This window comes from Mytilus trossulus, chromosome 1 (assembly GCF_036588685.1).
Source record: "Mytilus trossulus isolate FHL-02 chromosome 1, PNRI_Mtr1.1.1.hap1, whole genome shotgun sequence".
Lineage (NCBI taxonomy): Eukaryota > Metazoa > Mollusca > Bivalvia > Mytilida > Mytilidae > Mytilus > Mytilus trossulus.
Genome location: NC_086373.1, coordinates 101,386,290 through 101,412,773, shown reverse-complemented (window position 1 = coordinate 101,412,773; position 26,484 = coordinate 101,386,290). Strand labels below are relative to the sequence as shown.

The following is a 26,484-nucleotide window of genomic DNA, read 5'->3' as shown; positions in this document are numbered from 1 at the left end:
GCTAACACCGAACAGCAAGCTATAAAGAGACCCAAAATTATTACTGTAAAACCATTCAAACGGGAAAACCAATATTTATTAACTAATTAATTTTCGAAAGGTTTGTTATAAAACATGTCAGTACCGAAGTACTGACTTCTCAGCTGTTGATAGCCTCGGGGACTAATAGTCCACCACCAGACATATAAAACCAGTGCTATAAAATGAAAACAATACGTAATAAATTTCATGCGTTCGACGCGTTTTTTAAATGCACCATTTTATATAGCCGATGATAATTTTTTCGGAATTGATACTTCAATCCTTTTCGAGATTATTTAGTTATTTGTTCATGATTTGAAGAACTGTCGATTTCGATGTATGACTCTTGAACAGTGGAATGCATTCGTAGCATTTATCTACATGAACAAATAAACATATATGCCGATAAAAAATATATGTATATATGATTTTGTATGTAAAGCATTTTGTAAGAATCCTTCAAAGGAATATACAAATATGAAATTGCTTTTGTTTACATAATTCAACATGATAATCTCCGAAAGGTGATTTCTCGTGGTCCTAAGTTTAGAGAACCCCAACACATCAATTGGAACCATAACTTCAAAATAATTATGGATTCCATTGAGAACTACGCCAGAGCATGGGCTAAGCGAGAAGAAGTTCAACTGGACACTTTGTCAGAATGGGTCAAAACAATCAGGTCTCTGATAAAACGTCGCATTCATAAGTTGAAAAACTGTGTGAATGATCGACCTAAGTCCATTTTCAGTGACAAAGAGGCTGTGCAATGTCTATCATCTCTTCTAGATAAGTATGTTGTTGTTCCTGCGGACAAAGCTTCAAATAATATTGTCTTTGTATGTAAATCGTATTACTACGAGTGTCTTATAAAAGAATTAGGAATAAATGAACACTCAGGTAATCCCACATACAAAAACATATCATTTGACAAGGATGAGATTTTGGCGAATCATAAGTCCTTCATGGCTTCTATGAACATTGCATTGAACGACAAATCGGAAGACTTACCTTGTTTGTATTGGATACCTAAACTTCACAAAATTCCGTACAAACAACGGTACATTGCCGGCTCATCTGCTTGTTCTACTAAAGAATTGTCCATTAGACTGACTAAAATTCTGTCCGCAGTTAAAGAGGGTCTTCAGATATACTGTGAAACTGTTTACTCTCGTAGTGGTATTAACCATATGTGGATTCTGAAAAACTCTAAAGAACTTCTTGATAATTTTAAATCTCGGTCTTTTTCTGAAATTAGTTCTATTAAAACTTTTGATTTTTCAACCTTGTATACAACCATTCCCCATGTGAAATTGAAAAACCGTCTAAAAGAAATAATCCACAATGCTTTTCATCATAAAAATGGTAGCATACGCTATAAATTTATCACTTTGGGATACCATAAGGCATATTTTGTTAATAAGGAACAAAAGGGTAAAACATACTACACAGAGGAACAAGTGATCAGTATGCTGGAGTTTCTTATTGACAACATATTTGTTGAATTTGGAGGTAGACTTTTTAAACAAATTGTCGGCATTCCTATGGGAACGAACTGTGCGCCTCTCCTTGCTGACCTCTTCTTATTTTCATATGAATCGGAGTTCCTTCAGACACTTGTCAAAAACAAGAAGATCAAAGAAGCCAGGTTATTTAATTTCACTTTCAGATATATTGATGATGTTCTTTCCATTAACAATCCGAACTTTTCTGATTGGATTCCATTAATATACCCACCAGAACTAGAAATTAAAGAGACCACAGACACGGCTTCCTCAGCCTCATTTTTAGACTTATACCTCGAATTTGACATACACAGTCATCTCAGTACCAGAATCTATGACAAACGAGACGATTTTAATTTTGAAATTATCAATTTCCCCCACCTTAGTAGTAATATACCAACTTCACCTGCATATGGAATATACATTTCCCAACTTATTAGGTATTCAAGAGCTTGCAGCTCCTATTCAGACTTTGTAAAACGTCACCAGTGTCTGAGCAGAAAGTTGATGAACCAGGGGTATGTCAAAGAACGTCTCGTCCTTTTTCTAAAAAAGTTCATCGGAAGATACCCAGAACTTGTTGATAAATATTCCGTATCAACTTCACAAATAATACAAGATGGTCTTGAAGGATAGATTTTGCGTACTGACGTTTGTTATCATCTTAATTACGTATTATAGAATTCTTTTATAAGTCTTTTTTAGATAATCATTTGAAGTGACTCAGTGGTTATGTAAAACCACATACTTTGAACGGCAAAATTATTTCATTGATTGATATTACTTTTACTTAAGAATCTTGAATACTATGAATGACAAAACTATTTTATTCAATAATACTACTTTTTCTGTTTAGTCTGTTTTTCATGATATACATTTGACGTGAAACTGTACTTATGTATCCCATCATACTTTGAACCACACCATTATTTTATTTATTATTATTACTTTTACTGTTAAGTCTGGTTTTTGGTATATCAACTTTACGTAAGTCTTCATTTATGTATGCCGTCATACGACAAAATTATTTTTATGTCTACCTGTGCGAATTTCAAACGCGCATTTTTAAACCAGTAATGAAACCTTCTATCATTATGGGTAGACTTTACATAGATAAATTCAGCCGTATAAGAAAAGCAAAATGAGAATGTTAAATTAATGTATGCCTTTTTGTGCTTCTTTGTTACATTTGTTGTTTATGTAGAGATATTAAGATGATAACACAATATTGACTGTTGTACCCCTATTTTTGACATTTTTACTCTTTGAGTATGTTTGTTTTGTTCATGCATCGTTGACAATTTAATGGAATTTGATGCGACTGTCATATAAGTGAGAAGTTTAGCTAGCTATAAAACCAGGTTCAATCCACCATTTTCTACATTAGAAAATGCCTGTACCAAGTCAGGAATATGACAGTTGTTACCCATTCGTTTGATGTGTTTGGACTTTTGATTTTGCCTTTTGATTTTTGATTTTCCTTTTTGAATTTTCCTCGGAGTTCGGTATTTTTGTGTTTTTACTTTTTAGTATATACAAAATACTTAATACAAAATATGTGTTACTTAGTCATAATAACAATTCTAAATGTGTTCATTTACGAAGTTATTTGAGATAGGGTATTTTATGGTGAGTGAATATAAAAGGGGCCAAATAAAGAATAAATGTATTGAACTAGGAATAAGTTGGACTGGTAAGAAATTAGCTTCAGTCAGTAGAATTAGTAATTGTAAAATGTTTGATATTTACCTACCTTTCGTGAGAATACATCTCATCAAGCTAAATTAACATCATTTTTGTGTTCTGGTGTTTGATAATAATATAATGACATGTCCCATAGGTGAGATACACGCAACAAGGGAATAAGCACAATTTTATCAGATTCAACAATAAAAGGATTTTCACATTTGCTTTTATTTCCTGAGAATATTCTTGCTTTATACAGATCGGGGAATGATATCCTTTTGAAAAATGCTAATGAAAATGTCAACTTTTTTAAAAGACAATTAAGGTTCATGTGGACCCTATGGCTAAAATGGCCGTATTTTCACATCAAATTTTTCTCTGAGTACAGGCAAACCTGTGCATCTGGAAAAGTTTTAAGGCATAGCATGCCCTAGATAAATAGAATTCAAATGCATTGTATGATTTAGAAAATTCGTAACTTAACTGGATTTTGCCGTACACTTTTTTTCGTCTCTGCAGAAGATGATAAAATTAACAAACTGTTGAGTTTACCTTGATATGGTCCACTCAGGTACACAGTTTAAATAACAAATTATTGTCAGGTATCTATTGTCCATCTAATGTCCATGTCAATTAAAAATGCTCACTTAATTTTTACCTGTGGGGAAGTTCTCAAACCTGTTTCCCAACTTAGTTTATTTTGGCACCTTCTGGAGGAATGAAAAAAAGTGCACGGCAAAATCCTGGTAAGTTTTTATTTTTCTAAAACATAAAACACACTTAAAGTTCATTTATCTAGGGCATGCTATGCCTGAATTTTTTTACAGATGCCCAGGTTTGTCTGTACTCAGAGTAAATTTTGAGGTGAAAATACGGCCATTTTAGCCATAGGGTCCACATGAACCTTAACTTAAGATAAATAGTTTATTTCAGCATTGACTAGTAGTTTTTCTATATTTTTTTTACAGAATTTCTATTTTCCTTATACTATAGTCATTTTCCGACTGTTGTGCGTGTGCGCCCTACTAACCTATGTCAGCAAAAACATAAAAATAGTTTACTAGTGCCAAAATTTAATAACAAATAAACATAACAATTTAGATTGTTTGAAGTGCGCTATTCAGTTTTTTTTAATTGTACGGATGTTTGTTTACTTTGATAGGAGAATGAACACATTTCTTTCTAATATCCAATTTAACGACGTTATGAAAGGATATTTTTTTTCTGCAGCAATTTGTTACACTGGAACTATTAAAATGAAAGATTGTTTTTCTACATTTAATGTAGATATTTTAATAACATTTTTTTTTAAACTATGAAAATTAGAAATGCTGAAGCGTACAGATAAAACGTAACTTCACAAGCAAAGTTCATTTCGTTTTTGTATACTCTTGATACGGGTATAGAAAATTATAGCTTGTTAAACAGCGAGCAATACACTACACGAAAGGCTGAAGATTTAACAATAAGGATGACCAAATCAAAAACTGTGGTCATTGTAACTCAAATCTCTTTCATCTCGAGAGTCGTGAGTAACTGGAACAGTAGTGGCCTACCTAGTTATCCCGATAAGAAATATGTTGATAACTCATATCTGCTGATTAGTAAACCACACGAAGGGTATTGAAAATGTTTTTGTCTACAACCAAAATGTTCAATATAAAAAAAAACACGGAAATTCCTTTACGCGACCAAAATGCACTAAGGCAAACTCAAAATTCAGCTGAGGTCAACTTCAACTGAGAGAACTGCAAGTCACTATATGAGGCTAAGTTTTCTGTTCCTTTGTTATCCTTTATATTGCTCAGAAACAAAGAAAATAAATTGAAGTTTAACATCACAAAACGGAAACTCCTTAGAATCAAAGTAATCATATATTTGATTTTAAGTAAAATTGTAAGACTATAGCAACCTAATAGGAATCATCGAATTTCTCTTTTCAAAGTTTTGCTTATTTTGACTGTGACAGACGTTTCTTCAGTGTCTGTAGACAAAGTGGAAACATTGGTTAATTGGTTATAATGTAACAGCATATCTGTCTATGTATAGAGACATCTGAAGATATTGATATGGCTGTTTCGACAGAAAAATATTATAAATTCTATTGAAGCCCATATTTGCTTCTTTAAGATTTTATGACTGGTTAAAACTGCTAATTGAAAGGAGAAAACAATAAAACCATATAAAATCTATGGAAATGTCATGAAGCATTTAATTTAAGTACTTCAATTTTAAAGCTAATGATAGTGAACACTGCTTATATTCACGAAAATAATACGTTATTACAAAATACATTGAATAGATGAAATATAATTAAGCAGCAACAGTTATTGTCACATGAAATTGCGTAAAATACTCAATATATTTATTAATTCAAAGTTGTCTGACTTACAACTATATTCGGGTGTTTTGGCGGTCGTCATCCGAGTTTGTAAATAGAAGTAGGTAGTAAACTACTTAGCTATGTATTATACACCTACAAAAAGACATAAAGTGGATGTATAGAAAACAGAATTCTCATTACACCCTAAGCAGGTATAACTAAGACATTAACGAACAAAGCTGTCACTGCTGTTCGTCAACTTCTGCAAATTAGTTAATTAATTAAACTCTTGCGTGCACATGTACCGTCATACTGATCTAAATTATTAAAGAACAGTGGGAAAAGAGACAATCAAATAAATGACCTGTCCATCGGCTACGTTATCCGCAAACAAATAGCTTTAATGGTGAAAAGTGCACGAAATAAATCTTAGAAATCACATTGATCGAAAGAGATCGACAATGATTACAACGTGTAATAACTGGCTACAATAACTAGTCCATTAAGTTACTAAGTAGTTTTGTATATTAAAGTGCATGTACTAAAGAGAAAATATATAGTAGTGCATAATTGGTGGCATTAACTGTATCTTCGGAATACGCCAGTTTTAAACACATAATATTCAAGTAAGAAATAATCGAAATGTATTAAAGCAAAATTAAGATGACTAAACAAAATAAAAGATCAAACTTGAAGTAATGAACTGCTTAGAAAATACCAGACAAACTTCCCATGCCGGCCAAGATATTCAAAGTCATGTCAAAAACGAACGGATCTTCTTAATTTATATTGACAATGCCATGGCAAAAAAAATGTAAAACAACCAAAAAGACAATGATAGTATATATTAAACACATCATAGAAATATATGAAGTAATATTTTGTTTTATTTGGTGAACCAGTATTCTTTGAACCTTGTTATGCACATTTGCTATAGATTTGTATTTAAACCTAAACCCTTCTATGTAGACCATATTGGATGAAGGGTCGGCAGCTTTTTCCACAAAACTCGATAAGGTAAACCAACTAATTTTCGCGAGCGATTTGTTTTCGTGAGAAAAATAACACGAATATAAGTCATCGCGATTAAATAAGACGATAAAAAATCGTCGCGATCGCAAGAAGAAAAATAACACGAATACAAATCGTCACGAATACGTACAACTTGAATCTTTCCGTATTAAACTACTAAAACAAGAATAGCATTGGCTAAACGCGACATAAAGTATCCGCGAAAATAAGTTGATTTACAGTATTCAAAAACTCATTCCATTCATTTTTATTGTAACTGATTTGAACGTTTCGCAGAGTCTTTTTTTTAAAATTTCTTCTTTAATTTTATTTCCCAATCAGCAGAAATTACAAAATTTTCAAAAGATATCTCACACGTAACCATTTGAAATAATTGGTTTCAACGGGTTGGTCAGCATTTGGGAACACGATGTTTCTCTATTTTTCAAAAGTGTGGGACAAACAAAAAAACAAAACCTGACGCTGCAAAAATGTGTTAGTTGGTCGGCGTGCAGCTATACTAAATATGTACCAAACAAGAACTGCTTCCGTTATAATCGGTTTCAATTACATGATCAGTTCTCAAGGAAAAAATCTAATTATGCACATAGGGATTCCTCGTTTATAATGGTATTGGTTTGTCGATAGGCATGCGTCGATGAAGCATTACTTGTAAATATCACTCAGGGAATCTTTCGTTATAATTATTAAAGCGTTCCCCAAGTAGATCATTTATTAACACATTTTCAATAAACCCAGTTTAAAATCTATTATACTCCACTGATGTCCTTAAAAACTAAAATAAAACACTACTCTCAATGATGTCATAAAAACTATAATAAAATACTTTTCCCAACTGATGTCCATAAAATCTAGAATAAAATACCTATATAACGTAATGGTACAATTCACAATGATGACAAAGCAACATAAAATTATACCTGCAATTTCTTTTATCTGCTAAAATAGCAATTAAGATCGACAGTTTAGCTATATATAGTATACGATGTGTTCATTTCCTTAGGGTGTAATGTGATGGGGGTTGAGTTGGCTTAATACATTGTTCTTTCCCTGAAATTTACTGTTTTACAGGAAAACATATAGTGTCCATTTGATTTTTGTTACTTTAATAAGTTTTCAATCCCCTTAGACAAAGTTGACCCAAGATGGAATTGGGTATCATGTTTAAGACCTGTTTGCTCATAAAGCTCTTCAACTGTTTTGGTTCTTTTAAAATATTCGGCTTTAATCTTTTGTGATATGGATGAATCCAGATATGCGCGTCAGACGCATGAAAATAAAAGTGTTTAAAATATGAATTGAATAAACATTTCATAAAAACCAATTTACTGAAAAGATCAAATATACCGGGCTCATAATCTTGCACAGTAGATGCGTTCCGTCTGCATAAGACTCGTTAATGACAAAGGCGACATTAGTATACCGCTGTTAAAAATAACACAGATTGTGAACACACAAATCGCACTTCACAGGAATAATTTCATATACCTTTGAAGGGCAAGAAGTTCCTGCTATATTCGTCACAACCTCAGTATGCCATGAACAAATTAGAGGCATACGTCTTCACTTAATGTAAATCCATTTTATATTGTTATCAGTATAAATAAAGCATTTGTATTTTAAAATAAACAGCTTAATTTTTTTTATTTGGTATATATAAAAGAAGGGCGAAAGATACCAGAGGGACTGTCAAACCCATTAATCGAAAGTAAACTGACAATGATGATGAATATGGAAATATCTGTACAAAACTTCTTTTTTTATTGGTATACATATTGATTTTGTTATCAGTAAATATTAAAACAATACAAAACATTATACATATGTACCTTCCCGGTATTACAATCGATCGATACCTATAGTTTGACATTACACAAAATCATGTACACTTAATCAATTGGATGTTGAATGAGCACTGATTAACATTTTAGTCATAGATACAATTTTTTTTTTTTATTAATTGTTATTAGCTTTGATTCAGCTATTAGTACCTGCTAGTACTCTCAGATCTATACTAAGGATCATTTTGTTATGATGATACGGGATGTAAAAGAGCACAGCCACGTCAAGATGTATTTTTATCTGTATCCATCTGACGAGTTAAACCCTTTTCAACTATTTTTTTTTATATTTTGTTCTTATGTTGTGCTGTTACACCACTGTCCCATGTTAGGGGAGGGTTAAGCGCTCACAAACATATATTATACCGTCAAATTCTGAATGACCCTGTACCAAGCCAAAAGCCTGTAGTTTAGTGGTTGTCGTTGGTTCATATGTCATATTTGTTTTTTGTAAATTGATTTGTCTCAAAATCAAACCGTTAGCAATCTCAATTGATAGTCCAGTCAATCTAGCATAAATTTTACCCTAACCCGAAAGTAATTGCAACAGAAGATTTTAAAGTTTTAATCTTTAGCATTATACCCCAAATATACACAGAAAAAAAGTCCCATTATATTTAACTTGAAGTAGACTAAAAATATCACCATTCAAAATTCCTATGGAGATTTGCATTGAAAAGGGAGATAACTCTTGCAAAAAAGGCAGAAAGATCAATAAAAATTGATACAAAATTATAACTTTACCGCTGCTACTCAACAGAATGTATTGATTCTTGTTTTTTATCTGTCTTTAGAGTATAACAAACAACTCTAAAGGTGTTTTCATATATTTTATCAAGTTATAATCTAGATTTCGTAATTCATTATTTTTAGATAAGTAAGTTGCGGAAAAAATATAATATACAGATATAAACAAAACCAAATTGTCACATCATTTTTTCAAAATGGTTACAAAGCTTCAAAATTGCAAGTTCCTTAAATAAAAAATGCACGAAAAAAAACTACCCGTAACGCTTCGGTTTTGTACATTTTATGAGCAGAAGATTATATAATTTAGTCCAATACAAACTTAAAAATCCATCAAAGTATCATACTTTACATAATTTCAAGAAAAAACAACCAAAAAAGACTCATTTTTGCAAGAGTTATCTCCCCTTCCAAAAATAATTTCCATAGGAAATTAAAAATGCTGATTTTGAGTTTTCCTAAAGTAAGATTTTATGGGACTTTTTTCTGTGTATATAAAGGGTATAATGCTATAGATTAGAACTAAAACATTTTCTGTTGCAATTAGTTTGAGGTTAATTCTTAGTTTGACTTGACTATGATTGCTTCATAACTTTCATGTATTTCTCCTTTATAACCAACTATACGGCATTGGTTTTTCTAATTGTTGAAGGCCGCATGGTTGCATATACTTGCTAATATCCACTTCATTTGAACAATAGTTGATAGTTTTTTCAATAGTAATTAGACCATATCTCCCTACTTTTGTATTAGTGTTAGACCGAAAGTCGTGCTATATATGGCCATGATAGTTTTATCCAATGATATTTAGTTTTTGATTTATTGATAACAAAATCAATGTTTGTACCAATAAAACCAAAAACATCGTATCTTTTGTCGTAGATTAATTATAGAGGTTCGTGTGTGAAACTTACATAATTATCTTATTCTAGGAAAGGACAGTTGTTACTGTTTATATTTTGTTAATTAAAGTAAGTTCACTATGCTAAGATTTGGGGAGCATGTTTAGAGAATTCAAGATTATAAATAACGAATAAAATTAAAATCATAAAATAGTCAGACCATATTACAGGGTTCGGCAATCAACTGTTAATTACAACATATATATAGGTTATGTCAATTGCAAAACAAATGTAGTCATAACGTACATTGATTTCTAATTGTGCAAAGTTTTTTAACGACTGAATTTTAGAATATTTGGCATTCCGTAGAGAAAACAAAAAACAGCACATCTCAATTGTTATACGATTCGAAATTTTGCATTTTCAAAATTGGACATTACTGCCAATTTTACTAGAATTAAAAATCAAATAATTGACAAATGCATTTTCCCCGGAGGAATCATTACGTTTTTTTCGCATAAATGTTAGAAAATATTGAGATTTTATGATTTGTCATATGGATATTTGAAAGATAACTGACGATTATAACAATATTGAGCAAAGGAAATAATAAAACTATGAACATGATATGTTTTCATTTATTTATCAGCTTCAAATCAGCTGATTTATTTATACATATCTCTATTTTTTACAATTATTGATAGAGAATCTGTCTTGAAAAACAAAAATTGTAATTTAATCTTAGATTGTTCAATGCGGTTATATCAGTGAATATGCAAAATATTTTTAAAGTAAAATAAAAAATCAGTTGAAAAGGGCTAACTCGTCGTATAGATACGTCATTTTATTCGAAACTTATAACAATTTTCCATGTGCCATTATACAAAAAAAGATTGACACATGATGATGTTAGACGAAAAGAATTTTTACGGCATGAACAATATATAAAAATAATGCCTACATTACATGATTTTTAGTGATACTGGACATTTCTATGAATCACAAAAAATATCCATGCTTGAAATAAGCGCTGCGACTTGCAGGTTGCATTTCTGTAATATTGACAATGCAATTTTCCAAAGGAACTCCTTTTACGGCTAAAACTGTACCACTTTTACTATGAAGTTTTGAAAAAAATCTTATCCTAGAATTGAAAGTTCATAAATTTTCTATGAATATTCTAAATCTCCCCAACAGAGGCATGGTCTGAGAAACAGCTGTATTTACAAAGTGCAAACTGCATTTGTGGCACTTTAATTTACCAAATCTGCATCCAAATCAAAAATCTAAATGAAGAGACAAAAACAATGTTTCAATCATACTGTCGTATTCAGGGAAATGTTATGTCACATACATATTGGAACAAGTTATGATTAAGTCTCAAAAACACTTAAAAGTCAAAGAACTATTGTAGAAACCCATAGCAAAAAGTTTTTCAAACTGTGCACATTAAAGTAAAAAAAAAGATTTTTCTTCACTTTGCTAATTGAAATATAATGTCACAGGTCTATTTTAATAGTTTCTACTGCCTTTGAATCCGAATATGCTTCGAAAACTTCCCTTTTGTTTCTTTCAATTAACTTTTCTTATTTATAGCCATATATAGCTTTAAATGCATTTTCAAGCAGGATTATAAAATCACAAAAATATTGATATTTATTTTAGAGAACAAAGGATGATTCCAAGACATAAACATACAGTGACGTAGACACATTGTAACACTATACATAAGTGCATTATGTAATAATAGTAATGTATGTCATTAAATATTCTACAAAGCTAAAGAGCAAAAATTACAACTTTGTAATTAAACTAAAATAAAATCATAATAGCTTCGGTTGTAAGACAAGACAATAGTTTGTAGAACTATGACAACCAGAGGCGTTCAGATGGTATCTATAAACAATAGGCATAAATAATAGACCAAAGACCAAAATGGACTGGTTTCACATGTTTTTCTTACAAAATTGGAAAATGGTCCTTAAAGAGCATTAACAAATTAAGAAAAATATAAAATGCAAACAAAGTTGGATATAAAAGTTAATACAGGTAAACCAAAATTTATGAAGTTTCATTGATTTGGTTGAAGACTGTAGAAGTTGATTGCTTAAAATATTGCTCTTTGAAAATGTTACTGCCAAATTTTTAAGTTTCCATCAGGACTGTTTAAAAACTCTTATGGCAGTTCCAAATAGCAGGCACACAATGTATATACGTATACAATCTTTCCTGGAATTTTGAAGAATCTGATAAGAAATGGAAGGAATAGTTGAATACTCTTAAACGGTGACATTTTATGAACACTTTGCAAAAAGATCTTGAACCACGAAAATATGCAGCATACAATTTATAAGTCACGAGGTACACAATCCTTCTGTCTTTTGAATATTTAAACAGAGCACTTCTTTATGTCAACTCTTGTAGTAACTCGCAATACACTTAACGAAGTAATTCTCGTTCATATATAACTAATTACTGTATTATAATTGTAATATTCTAAGCCTAACCAATTAATGGCATTATATGCCTAAATCAATTTACTTGTTCAGAAATAGTTTGAGAATGCACTAATTTGTCGAATGTATGGCTACAATTTGTTGAATAGCAAAATTTCATTACGTATTTAATTGAAAGCTAACAGCATGTTTTAACTATGTTTAAATTTTCATCTTCATTTTGAAAATACAAACAAAGTAAATGCGATTAAATTCCACAGTAGAAACAGCTATTGTAGCCCGTGTGTTAAATCAGTGCAAAATTACAATCAAGCCTTCACTGGGCAGTCCCAAAACTTTGCGTTCTATTGTTATAAGTCTTATAAAAATCAAGTTTACGTTTTTAAACCTTGTTTAGTTATTCTACGGTTGTTACAAAGAACAAGTCGAAAGCTAGTTTCGTAGACACCATTGTACGTTCTACAAATCTCACTTTCAATTTACAAATGTATATACAAATAGGAGTATTGACAGATTAATATAAAACAGACAGTGATTACAGCTATTGTATTAGTTTTGCACACGTGTTCCTTGGAGAACAATAAATGTCTTTCCAAACAAACCAGACAATTTTTCTCTGAATAAATCTTTTATAACGTAGATGAGATTGTTTTCTACAATGAATAAATCTTTTATAACGTAGATGAGATTGTTTTCTACAATGAATAAATCTTTTATAACGTAGATGAGATTGTTTTCTACAATGAATAAATCTTTTATAACGTAGATGAGATTGTTTTCTACAATTTTAATATTTATAGCAAAACAAACATCGAAAAGTGAATTCATGTTATTCATATATATAGCCACCCCAATTACAATCTTGATGGGTTGCCTAATCATTTTTTTTTGTTATGAAGAATTAGTAACTGAAATCATGAGTATTACCAAGACTTTACATAACTGATGAAAAGAATACGACTAAAACAATGAAGTATGATATAAAACTTGATTTTGAAAATATTAACTCATCAGTTGGGATTTAGCATAATCACGTAGCGCAGACATGAGCCTGATGGGAGCTAGTTTGTTTTTTCCATTCACAACTAGAAAAGCGTAACACAAGCTCGATTGCCAATGAGACATATGACACAGAAACTTACAAGAACATGTCATCGTACGCCCATCAACAATGAGGAAAGCTAATACCGCATTGTCATGTTATAAAGCCCCAAAATAGAAAAATGTAAAACAATTCAAACGAAAAAAAAAAAAAACTGCCTAATCTATATGAAAAAAAAAAAATGGCACCTTACGGCCTTTAACACTGAGCTCACACCACATAGTCAGATTTAAAATTTACAGTCCTCGAAATTTAAAAATGTAAAACAATTCATACGAATATGTAACACAGCAAAAAAAGACCACCACTCAATTACAGGCTCCTGACTTGGGACAGACACATATATACATAATTTAGCAGGGTTAAACATGTTAGGGGATCCCAACCCATCTCTAAACCTGGGACAGTGTCGTTAAAGTACAACAAAGAAAGAACTATAGTATGGGCAAAAACGTTACAAGAGCAAATATAATGTACTGGGCTGGTGATACCCTCGGGGACGAAACGTCCACCAACAGTGGCATTGACCTAGTGGTGTAAATAGTTATCGAAGGTACCAGGATTACAGTGATTCTGACTAGAGTTTATATGGAACATACCATTATTGTAGTGCGCAGATTAAGGATTTACTCTGACATATATTTGTCATGAAGCGCACATGAAGGCCTATGAGTTTTCCTGGAAAAAAAATCATTTTTGTATTGGGCAGCGTATGAAATTGAGTTTGACACGAGCTTCTCTGATACATAACATTCATATATCGCATTAACAGATCTCACGAATTTCAGACGAGCTAATTTAGTAGATACCAGTCTAGTTGCAAAGGGTCATAGCTCTTGTGATTTAAAAGAGCTACTCTTGAAACATGACAGTCTAATTGCAGAGGGTCAGAGCACGTCTGTTTCAAAAGAGCTACTTAAAGACGAAACGCGAGTTTGGTGTATATATTTTTTTTTTAGTCCTGGCATCTATGATGAGTTTATTTATATACATATCCCAGTTGCAGTGTCAAGACTTATGCGTTTTAAACGAGCTACTCAAACATAATTCGATAAATAGTGATGTAACACGTTCATTATCCACATTTAGTGTGTATTCTCTTTATCCGAGAGCAGTTAATAATTTAGTTATATCCTAAAAAAGTGACATTGTAGCAAACTTTTTAAATTTTGTGAGGAATTAATGCAGATCAATAACATGTCTGAAGTGGATGCGTAACATTTGACCTACATTTCATGAACTCTTAACCTAATGACGAATAAGAAAAGTACTGCTATGTGTTAAACCTCTTAGGTTTAATCACATTACAAGTACATTCTTGTCATAATTACTACTTAGCAGTATAAAGGAGTAATTAATGGCCTTGTTTTGGTCCAAAAAATTAATTTTTTGACAACTATTTCAAATTGACACATAATGTTTAGAAGTGCATAGGGTTAAGAAATATAAATGAGAGGCATCAAGATTTTTATCTCATGACGTCACAATTACTTCATTATATGTACTGTTTTTCACAAACCATGAAAAATACAGAAGTTATACACTTTTCTTTTTTTATTTCTTTTGTGGAAACATCGTGCACAGCCAAAAAACAACAAAATAATTTAACAGAAGCTTTATTTTAACTATTGACCTAATTTCACCAAATATAAAGTTGTTTCTTGGGTGCGCATGTTCTTTTTCAATCTAAAATTTACTTAAAATTTTATGTAAAAACTAGGAAAATCACAAAAATTTAGAAAATATGCAAATTAAATCATGATTTGTAGCCATGGTTACCTGTTCAATGACAAATTTTGTTTTGTCAGTCACGTTTTCAGTAATTTCAGAATATGTATGATAACTTTTAGATTTGCAGTAATTTTTGGGTCAAATAAGGGCCTTATTGTCCCTACTCCTTTATGATTAAAATGCTAATAATCGTGCTATGCTTGCGGGTTTTTAAAAAAAATTATATCGTTTTAATTTTTACAGTTTACTATTATAATAGTAGTTCATTAATTGTAAATAAATGAGTTACCAGCTAATAGCACTGTTTTATTTTTGAAAAATCTAAAGAATGGCATTAGTGATCTGAATCGGAAAACAAAGTTTTCATTATTAACTTTTACTTTACAGAAGAAAAGAAAATCTCCTTATTTCTAACTGAAAAAGCCAGAAAGTAACCATCATGGCTTGATTAGCTGATAACTAGCCCTTTTCATTCAGAATTGTAAAATGCTTAATGCAAAATATTTCTCACTGTGTTCAGATAACAAACGTATGTTTTGCTAGAACCGTGAACGTTTTACGATATACTGGTTTTCGTTAATGGATGAACGTTATATATGATGAGTGACAATATGATACATGTATAAGAAAGTACTGATGCACAGTACATTGTAGAATCACCTGCCAACAATAACAATAGACCAGTAGAACTAATACATAAGAAAACATAGTTATTATACAACAGTTCCAGGCCGTGAATATAAAATGACTTTCTAAAACCTATACGATAGCCTATATTGTCTCTAATAATCGTCTTTTTATTGTGTTTGTTTTTATATGGTATGTTATTGGTATTTCAATGGAACGGCAATATTAACACGCGAAGGTTATGATATTAAACTTTATTATATTTCTGTTTACTTTGTTGTTAGTCATTTAAAGGTATTCTCTATTCAAATTGATTCCAATTATGTTTAAAACGTGCAATCAATTAACAGCAAAATATGCATTGGAATTTTCCTTATTTCCTGTATAAAATGTCATTAGCAGAAAACATTATTGGACATGCAGGAATTGGGGTTTATTGCAACTGTCCCTGTAAGATGTGAAGTTAGTATAGAAACTATATATCAGATGAATTAATGTTCGGAAACGTAGGAACAGAGATATTTAAAACTAAAGTAATACTCACCATAAGGAAATAAACTAGTTTACACATAACAAGACCCATAAACCAGGTTTCAGTAACGTCCACCAGTAACGTCGGAGGTAAACATATAATTATAATACCCAAATCGGCGACGGAAAGATTCACAATAAACATATTAGTTACAGTCCGCATTTGTCGGTTTCTCCATACTGCAAAGCATACCAAAACATTTCCGGCCAACCCGACCATAAATGTTATTATATAAATGATAATTACAATCCATTCATACCAAGCTGGTTTAATATAATTCTCCATTTCTTCCCTGATGCCGTCCAATTGTTCGCCACAGTAATTTAGATAACATATTGTTCCATTCTGCACAGTATTTTGAGACATCATCTCGGTGACACCGGACGAAAAGTTTCCGGTAGTAGATATATTATTTGACATGTTAAAAGCTGTTGAGACTAATTCAGAGCTGTTATATATGCAAATACCGGAAATATTCCGTCTTGAAGATCATTTTTCTGTTAAAACACTTTCTTCTTTAGTGATTACAAATTAAGCAGAACAAAATGATAATAGTTAATGCGATAGTAACACATGTCTTTCCTTTGTAATCCTCCTCTGATATGATCATCAATGGTATATTGAGATGTGTACAGTTCAATTGCTTTAAGTTAAATGAGGAAGCAGCTTTCCATCACAACACTAAAATACCTGAAAATCATCAAAGTTATTTTTATTTTAATTGGTATGGATTGTAACAATTCCATTAGTTAAGTAGCTAAGGTAAAACAAAATAAGATATTAACAATTACATCCTATTGTACATGAAGATGCTGATTGGTGTTTGGTATATATTGTATATTTACCCGTGGGAGAGAGGGTTGGACATGTATCGGTCATTCTATAACACTGATTGGTAATCGCTAGGTTGAATCGATTCAACTCTGCTACTGTTATATTAATCAAATATAAAGATTATCTTTAATATTACTTGTAAATCTATTCAAAATATAATTGTGAGAGATAGAAAGTAGGAAGAGAATTAAATAAAGATTTTTATAATGTAATAACGTCTGTACTAGTTTGTTACTTGTGATCTTAATCTTTTGTGATCTAATGTGATTTCATATTTTTCAGTTACAGTGATTACTTAATAAAATAGATAGTTTTCAGTACAAAAGACGGTTTCTGCCACAGCACGTTATTCACTGTACCAGTCTCTAGTTATAATGATTGAGTTCTGTGTCCGTATCACTCAAACAGTCAAGTAGTCAATGCATTTAGGTTGACATGTTACTATTTCCTGGTGCAACGAAAATGTGAAAGATAAAACAGATAAACGCTGGTTATTTTCAGAGTCTAAACCAATTTGTAAATATATTTATTATAAGGGTTGCTGTTTGAAATGTAAATAATATTCTGATTCAAACCCCGGCAAAAAATGTATATGCATGTTGTCTTTAAATATTTTTTGCCATCCTTCATGTTTCATACTAGAACCCTTGGATTTCATATATTTATCCTTTTCACTGTGAAAATAGTATGTCTGTATTTAAACTGTTTGTGTTATTTTGTTCTTTATGATAAGATTTGTCGAGGATTTACTGTTTGCTATATAAAAAGTAACATGTATCGTTTGGTTGCCTTTTACTTTGTATTTACCCCGCATGTAAGTATCGTCCTTAGCAATAACGCTTATTGTTTCTTTTTTCTACTACTATTTGTATTTTGGAATTCAAATTTTTAGTTCCTTGCTTTATAGTTTCAACTCATGGCATCAGTCTGCATATCCATCTACTATATTCAATTTAAAATATTGAATGTTTCCTCGGTTTTCAATCTGATTGCAAGCTTAACTGAATTCTTCAAAAAATTCTCCAAGGAGTTGGATATTTTTAACCACAAAAGCATGAGAATATTCAAATGTTATCTTGTCTATTGAATCTACAAACTAAAACATACAGACACGGAAAAGATTTGTTCGTGTAGCTTTTGTTGCGGATGAGAGATTTAAAATTTGAAAAATATAATGACGGAATATATATAAAAGAAACCAAGAAATGTATATCAAGTGTGGGTTCAATAACAGGTCATGCCATATGCAACAAAATTTGATGTAAAATGAGCCATTGATGGAATTTGTTCCCATTAGCCTATCAGAAATTTCTTAATAGTTGGCCGATTTATTACCATTTAATGTTGAATTGAAATTTTGTGACTAAATTAATAAGTCATTATTGTGTTTGGTGAATTCAGGTTTACTTGTCAAGAACAAGCATACACCGGGGAATCTTTGTTATTTAGACTTGACCGTCTTACTTTCGTTCTCACTATTTATAACAACGAAGATTAATTTTGGCAATAAACTCATAGGTTACAGTCCTCTAGAATAATCTCCTTTTCAATGAGTACAAACTCCAAATGCAAATGAATGCTTGCAGATTCCTCAGGGTAATATTTAAGAGTGACTTTAATCTTCGATCGTTAACGACACTGCACAGATCAGATTTCCTGTCGTGTGGCTTTAGTGTCATGCGTAAAGTTACTATTATTTTGTGAGCAATTCATTGATACATTCCTTTTTCATAAAATAAATATTTGAAAAAAGAATGGCTTTGCTGATGTTTTTTCAGCAGAAGACGAAGTTGACAATTACATGTATGATGTGTCCTTACTTTTGGTCATAAAGCCCTTCGCGTGTTTCAGTATGTATACATTGTACATCCTGTCTGTGTGCATTGGACTGTGAAACTAGGGTATAAACTCTAATTTAACATTAAAATTAGAAAGATCATATTATAGGAAACATGTGAACTAAGTTTAAAGTTGATTGGACTTCAACGTCATCAAAAACTACCCCTTGACCAATTTTTTTTTAACCTGAAGTGGGAAAGACGGACACAAGCATTTAATAAAATACATGTTTGAATATAAAAATAGTTTTCCCCTGGCAAAACGTGTTTATCTATATATATACAAAAATGTAGTAAAATGTTTATCCATGACTACTTGGAGACACCCTTATAAGGGTCCTCTTCAAAGTAAATAAGAATAAAATTGAGATAGAAATGGAGTAGACGGTTAAAAAGCCTTCTTCTGAGTATTTTATCAGCTGTTTACTAGTTTTGACACAATAAATGTCTTTTAAATTCGTAATGCGGTCCGGTGATACTAGAGTGAAATCATCAGCATGGTTTAAAAATGTCCTTGGTATAAAGATGTAAATCATCATAATGGTTATTTTTTTGTATAAAAAGGATGAAACCATCCGAAATGATGTTCCTGCAAGATATTATTCAGACACTGAAGTGCAATTTGATAAGGCAAATAAATCTATCTTTTACAAGGACATAAAAAACTACTCTAAAGAAATGTGTATAAGTCAAAGGATGTTAAGAATGAAAACATCACGAAAATAAGCATTACTTTTAAGTAGGAAACAATTTAAAAAATCAATAAAAACGTCAAATCTTTTTATGTTTTTTAAATATCAACCATCATAAGATTTTTTTGGAGGGAAACACTACAATTACATTACGCCAGTGTATCATTAGGTTGTGATCTGCGTCATTTGTACGTTAAAATGTTATATAAGAAAACATGTTCAATAGAACCATCTAAGCAAAAATATCTGGTTAGTTTAGATGTCGAAAACCAAAATGGCCAATTAATTTACTTAATTGTCCATTAATTATGATCTCTTTGATAATTTATTGTGTTAGCATTTTACGTATGATTCTGATAATATATTTAGCCTTAATATTTTTAGACTCCGGTGGATTGAAAGCAGTTTTGAAGTGGATAAGACTATTTAATGTAAAAACAGGTTAACCTGTTGTAATGTTGAGGTCGTCTTTTTTCTATCAATGAACATGTGGGGCATATATAAATAACTGATAGTTTATTGAACAAATGCACATGTTTACCCATATGGGTTGAAGGCATACATAAATCATAATAATAATTTTACAATACATCATACAAAAAAAAAACAAAGAACAAAACATTTTATACATATATGTATATATCATGCAGTTTTTGAGTCCACCCGCCTCAGTGACCATGACTTTTAACAATGTAGTTGAAGTGTTTTTATTCTGGTAATAACTTCCAATTAAGATGTCAACTAAACATTATCGCTATTCAAGCTGCTGGTTGGAGTGGTCATACTTAAAATACGCCTTAGCTTCATCGTGTCACTTGTCGCAGAAAATTACTATGTTAAGAACAGATCGCAATGGTGAAGAGATGTGACTAGATTTGCTTGTATTGATTCCAAAGGTAATCATAGACGCAAAGCATATACTAGTCGGACGAAGGGTTTCTTCTTCATGAGATTCATAAGTGACGCTCGAATCAAACTCAAATAAGAATTTAGAGAGCATTTTAAATAAAACAAAACAAAAAATTCGAAACGTTGTGTCAAATACGGCATAGTTAAAATCGTAATGAGCGTACAATTGTAAATCTAAAGAAGTAGAATAAAACCCAATCCTAGATACCCGACTTTGTGTGCATGCGCATTCTAAAAAAGACATATCAGGGATGCTTAAATATAAATTGTTTTAGTTGTCAAATAAAGAAGAAAACTGAAGTGTATCGATGACCCAAAATATCCGGATGTAAGCCTTTTGAAGTAGTTATTTAGGAGAGCATTTTGATTAGAAAAGACCAGACTATCAGTGTAAATATTAATGGAAAACAAAAAATCTCGTGTAACTCAAGTATTAGCCAATTTTAGTTTCATTTTATACACTGCAAGAAGGTAGATAACTGAACCGGGTTCGACGACTTACAGAAAAGAGCGACGATTTACAGAAAAGAACCGAAAAAGACCACAAAGAACCGAAAAGGACCGAAAAGGAGATCGAAGTTTTTTGAAGTCGAAGAAAATTAGCAAATTGCAAAATTATATAAGTCTATTATAAATAAAAAGATATTTTTCACAAAAGTTTATTATTAGGTTTTGAAACCTTAAACTGCGACAGGACTACATATTATAACTTACTGTACATGCGAATTATAGGTAAAGGTCGGATGCCTATCTTATGGAATAGAAAGCATAGAACAGACAAGAACATAAAAGATATTAATTTATTACTGTCAAACAATCATTCTACGTGAATTATATCTATAAGCTAAGTGTCATTATTTTGTTTAATCTTGGTCGCTAATTCATTTCGAACATTACAACAGTTCCTTATACATTTTTTGGAATGTGTTCCATTCATAATTGAATATATATATATATATATAAAACGGACATTCGGACAATCGGACAAAATCAAAATAAAACAAAATATCGTTTAAAACATGACGGAAAACTTTACAGGAGTTATGGAATAAATACGAATATTTGGTTCTTTTTGTATGTATGTGTATTACATATTAAATGAAAACACATTAATTGTTACTTTGACACGTTAAACCTGTGAAGGATTTGAATTCCTCAAGGAAAAGTCCCGTTATCTCCATGCACAAGTTTCTCTACAGATACATGTAGCACCACAGGCCAACATTTATTACCATCTGACATCATTTCACTAATCTACATATCAGTTTTAAGTGGTTTATTATATCAAATTAATAGAAATCAACAGGCCATTAACTTTTTCACACCCTTTTTAAATCTATACGCTATTATGGTAGCCTGGGATCCGGCCCAATCTAGCTGCGCGTCGTAAGGGCCAGGTGGGGAACAAATACCATGTGATCGATTCAGTGCCAGTTGAATCTAAAGTGAGGCTGAATAAATATTTGCATAAATTTTGATGTTTGATGTAAACAAACACAATTGGAATCCAAGTGACACCTTGGACATATGAAATCTTAAACTTTTAACTTAAAGAGTAAACAATTATCAATTATACCGAAAGCGGGTGCGCTTTTCATTTATTTATATTTCTTGAAAGACGAAATGAAATCACTGTGTTTTGCACAAAATTTATAATATATAGATAATGATGTATTTTTTTTATTGATTATTTATCTCCTTTTATTCCCATGTAGTCCATCGTTTTATACCGTAAATTGAATTAAGAATTGTAACGATTCAAGAACATCTTTAAGTTTTGCCAGGGTTTACATGTAAAATATAACTTTTTTGTAAATCTACATATCCATATAAATGTGCAGTTTAAATTTGAATTATTAATACATTCCTTTATTACGAGGGGGGATGGTGTTTATATATACATTGTTTTAACTTTAAATAATAATTATATGTATGCTCTTTTCGGTTCTTTTCGGTCATTTTCGGTTCTTTTTTGTCCTTTTCGGTTCTTTTCTGTAAATCGTCGCTCTTTTCTGTAAATCGTCGCTCTTTTCTGTAAATCGTTGGACCGACTGAACCTGATAAAATTCAGTTTTAATTTTCACCTCGAATATGTATTGAAATTATGTGTATTACATGTACCAACGCTATCAGTTACTGTACTGTTCTAACCGCATTTGGCAGTATCTGATTACAGCTTTTTATTTCTATTGAATGCGTGGTCTAGGTATACATGAAAGTAAAACATTTAATGGGTTTTAAGTGATTACTCTTTTTATAGTTTAATCGTTTTCATGTTAATATGTATATGCTTTGTTTAAGTATAAGGCGACGTGATTACAAGGTGAGGGATAATACATTTATTTGTATTTTTAGAAAGGATTTTTATCATTTCTATTTTATCGTAATCATGGTGTGATGGAATTTTCAATTCGTTTAAACTTTGTCACGTTTATTTAATGTCTCTTTTTGACAACTGCATAACACGTCATAGATAAACAGAATGAACCAATTCCTACACGCGAAAAAGATACCAAACGAACTTCTCTTCAGAAGGAGGTTACGATGCAATGCATTCAAATAAAACATTCGAGTACATTTTGTCTAATGGTGATTTATATTTTTAACATTTTTATTTTGTTTGATGATATTATTGAAGTGGCACGTGTGTAAGATGAAAACAGAACATTAAAATGTATCAGGGTATTATTCTTGTTCCTCGTTTGTATACGTTTCCGCTTGTTTTGTTAAGACTGCGGACAATAATTGTACACCTCTGACTGCTTATTAGTACAAATCACGTGCTGTGGATTGATTGCCGACGAGACATTTATTTACAAGATATCATAATGACGAAACGCGCGTCTGGCGTTTATTTGTTATATGACATGCCGACTATAAATAAAGCTTTGAATTGAATTGAATTGAGGCGTATATATAAAATTTATTATCCTGATTTAGATTAATTTCTCGCAATTTGATTGGCTGATATTGTCCTAATAAACTTCAGTACAATTTTTTATCACGTCAATTGGAATTATCTCCCTTATTTATTAGGTCAATTGAAATTATCTCCCTTATACCACTGACCTAATAAAAAAAAAATCAGTTGCTTTAAATAGTCCTAATATTTTAAATTTTTCACAGTTTTAGATTAGATATCTAAAATACATTTGGTTGATATTGTCCTATTTTTGAATTTGAATATTATAATATGTAATATAACAAAATCACGATAAATTCGTTACACAGTGCTCAATTGTCCTAATACGGAATTTATCGGGTCAATAAAATTCATATCGGGTTTTTAAAGTTCGAAGATATTTTACTGTTTTATAGATGCGATTTGTTCATTATCGTTTTCTTGTTTATAGCCTTGACATGTTCCTGTTTTTGAAACTTGCTAAAACAGTATTTCCAATCTCATGACACCTGATGCATGCACACCTGCATATGCATTTCGTGTTGATGCACTTGCTTTTTCTTGGTCTGGATTTTGTAGATCCCATTTATTGTTTCATTTCTTTGTTATCAAATGCATCAACAGAAATGTGCAATTACGTCAATAAGAGAAAATAAAACCTTGAAAATCTCTTTAATAAAACAAGACCTCAACAGTAGACATCATTAAAGTGACTATGCTATATATTTAGATCAGACCGTGCTGATTTTATACAAATTACGAATGACTTACGCAATCTTCATTGTTCAAAGATCTGTAATAAAGGACAAAAGCCCTTGGACATAAACAAAGAGTTACTGACTTCCGAAACATGTATATTTAAATATGGTGGGTTAACCATTATCAAGATAATTTTTTTTAGTACTTATTAACACACATTATGAAGAATATGCAAAACATAGAAAAAAAACAATATTGCATTACAGACAAGCTCCTAAAAGTAGATTTAGAAAAGCGCTTCTGAGTCATAAAAATATGACTTTAATAATGATTTTTTTTTTAAAATAGAAAGAGTATTCTGTTATATTAGAGGCATTTTGGATAAGCTGTGTGATGTCAAGCCTCGGTAAATATTTGTTAAATATCATATACCGGTACGTTTTATTTAAAGATATAGTTAAAAGATAATTTCAAAAGAAATAGTTGTCTTCAAACTGTAAATTTCATAAATAATCTTCTATGATGACTTAGTTAATGATTGTTTTTCCAAGATCAAAAGCAATTATCTAAAAAATGTGCCTTCTTGTAAAACAACACCAAACTTGTTATAGAAATTACTCATGTCATCTTTCAAATACCATTTCATGATACCTATAATTTTTTTTCCGAATGATGATATGTCTTTAATCTTATAACCAAATCAAAATACTGATGAACATGAAATTCTCCGAAAACATTTAACTTAACTGATATGTGTAATTGAATCTATCTTTAACTCGGCTTTTTGATGTCGTTTCTCGTTTTACATTTATACTGATCTGAGGACATAGTGAAAAGTAAAATCACAAAAATACTGAACGAGGAAAATTCAAAAAGGAAATTCCATATGGGTAACAACTGTCATATTCCTGACTTGGAACAACCTTTTAATATGCAACTGTTACAAATGGTGGATTAAACTTGGTTTTAGAGCTAGCCAAACCTCTCACTTTTAAGTCAGTAGCATACAATTCCATTATATTGACAACGATGTGTGAACGAAACATAAAAAACACATGATAGGTAAACATGTCAAAAACATGGACGCAGCACTGTCACGGCCGACACTCGGTTAGCCGAGAGGTTGGTCAGTTAATCAATTATCGAGTATACGGCTATACGGCGGTTGATTTGTTGATCGGGTCGGTTATACGTCTGGTAAACGCATAATTTAATGTTAAACTCTGTAAATAAACTCATCATAGTGTCTGGACTAAATTTTGAATATACGCTAGACGCGTTTCGTCTACAAAAGACACATCAGTAACGTTCGATTCAAAAATAGCTAAAAAGGCCAAATAAAGAACGAAATTGAAGAGCATTGAGGACCAAAATCCCTAAACGTTTTGCCAAATACAGCTAAGGTAATCTATGCCTGATGTAGAAAACCCTTAGTATTTCAAACAAATCAAAATTTTGTAAACAGTAAATTTCTAAATATAACCATATAATGACATTCGATGTATGTTTCATTATAATACGTTATTCTGATTGGCTAACTGCACATCACGTGTTATTTCGTAAGCAATTGCATTACACAATAAAACTTATCATTCATGATGACACGAGGTCCCATAATAAAGTGCACAGGTAAATTAAATAAACACTTGATGATAATCGTTTCATTATCCTAGATAAAAAATGTAATTATAAGTATTGAATGCTTAGAACAAAATGTACTTCGGTCAACGCTTTTACACCCCAATAAGGTTACAAAAAGGAGCATTTAATTCTCAAAATAAAATATACAGTTTTTTTTGCATATTATAAGAACCAAACCAAAAAAAAAAAAAAGTGTCTGACAGAATGAGATCTATCATAGAACATTTTCCACCTGTGAAACATTTCATAGTCTGCGCAGTTTTCAGTAAAACTAAAAGGCGTCACGGAAGTATGTGGTATTTATGCTTATACGCATAGAAGTTTTTTTTTATAAAAGGCGAAACAAATAATGTTAGATATCATTTAAAGGACACAAAATAGTACTTTGGTTCTAAAAGCTGTTGTTTCTTTTACAGACTAGCTCAAAGAGTCTAACTAAACAATTGTGGAAGTTAAGATCGCAAATAATCATTGCATAACAGTTGTAATTATGTGCTTATTATGACCACATTGTGTTGTTCTCT

The 26,484-nt window shown here is 31.1% G+C and overlaps 1 protein-coding gene across 1 annotated transcript in view; it reads right to left on the bottom strand.

The window, feature by feature from the left end:
• Positions 1 to 17,196, bottom strand: part of LOC134693991 (orexin receptor type 2-like) — a 52,784-nt gene extending 35,588 nt beyond the window's left edge. The window contains exon 1 of the mRNA XM_063554976.1: positions 16,458 to 17,196. Coding sequence (XP_063411046.1) covers positions 16,458 to 16,865 — 408 coding nt within the window. The 5' untranslated portion in view covers positions 16,866 to 17,196. The remainder of the gene's footprint in view (positions 1 to 16,457) is intronic.
• Positions 17,197 to 26,484: the final 9,288 nt, after the last annotated feature.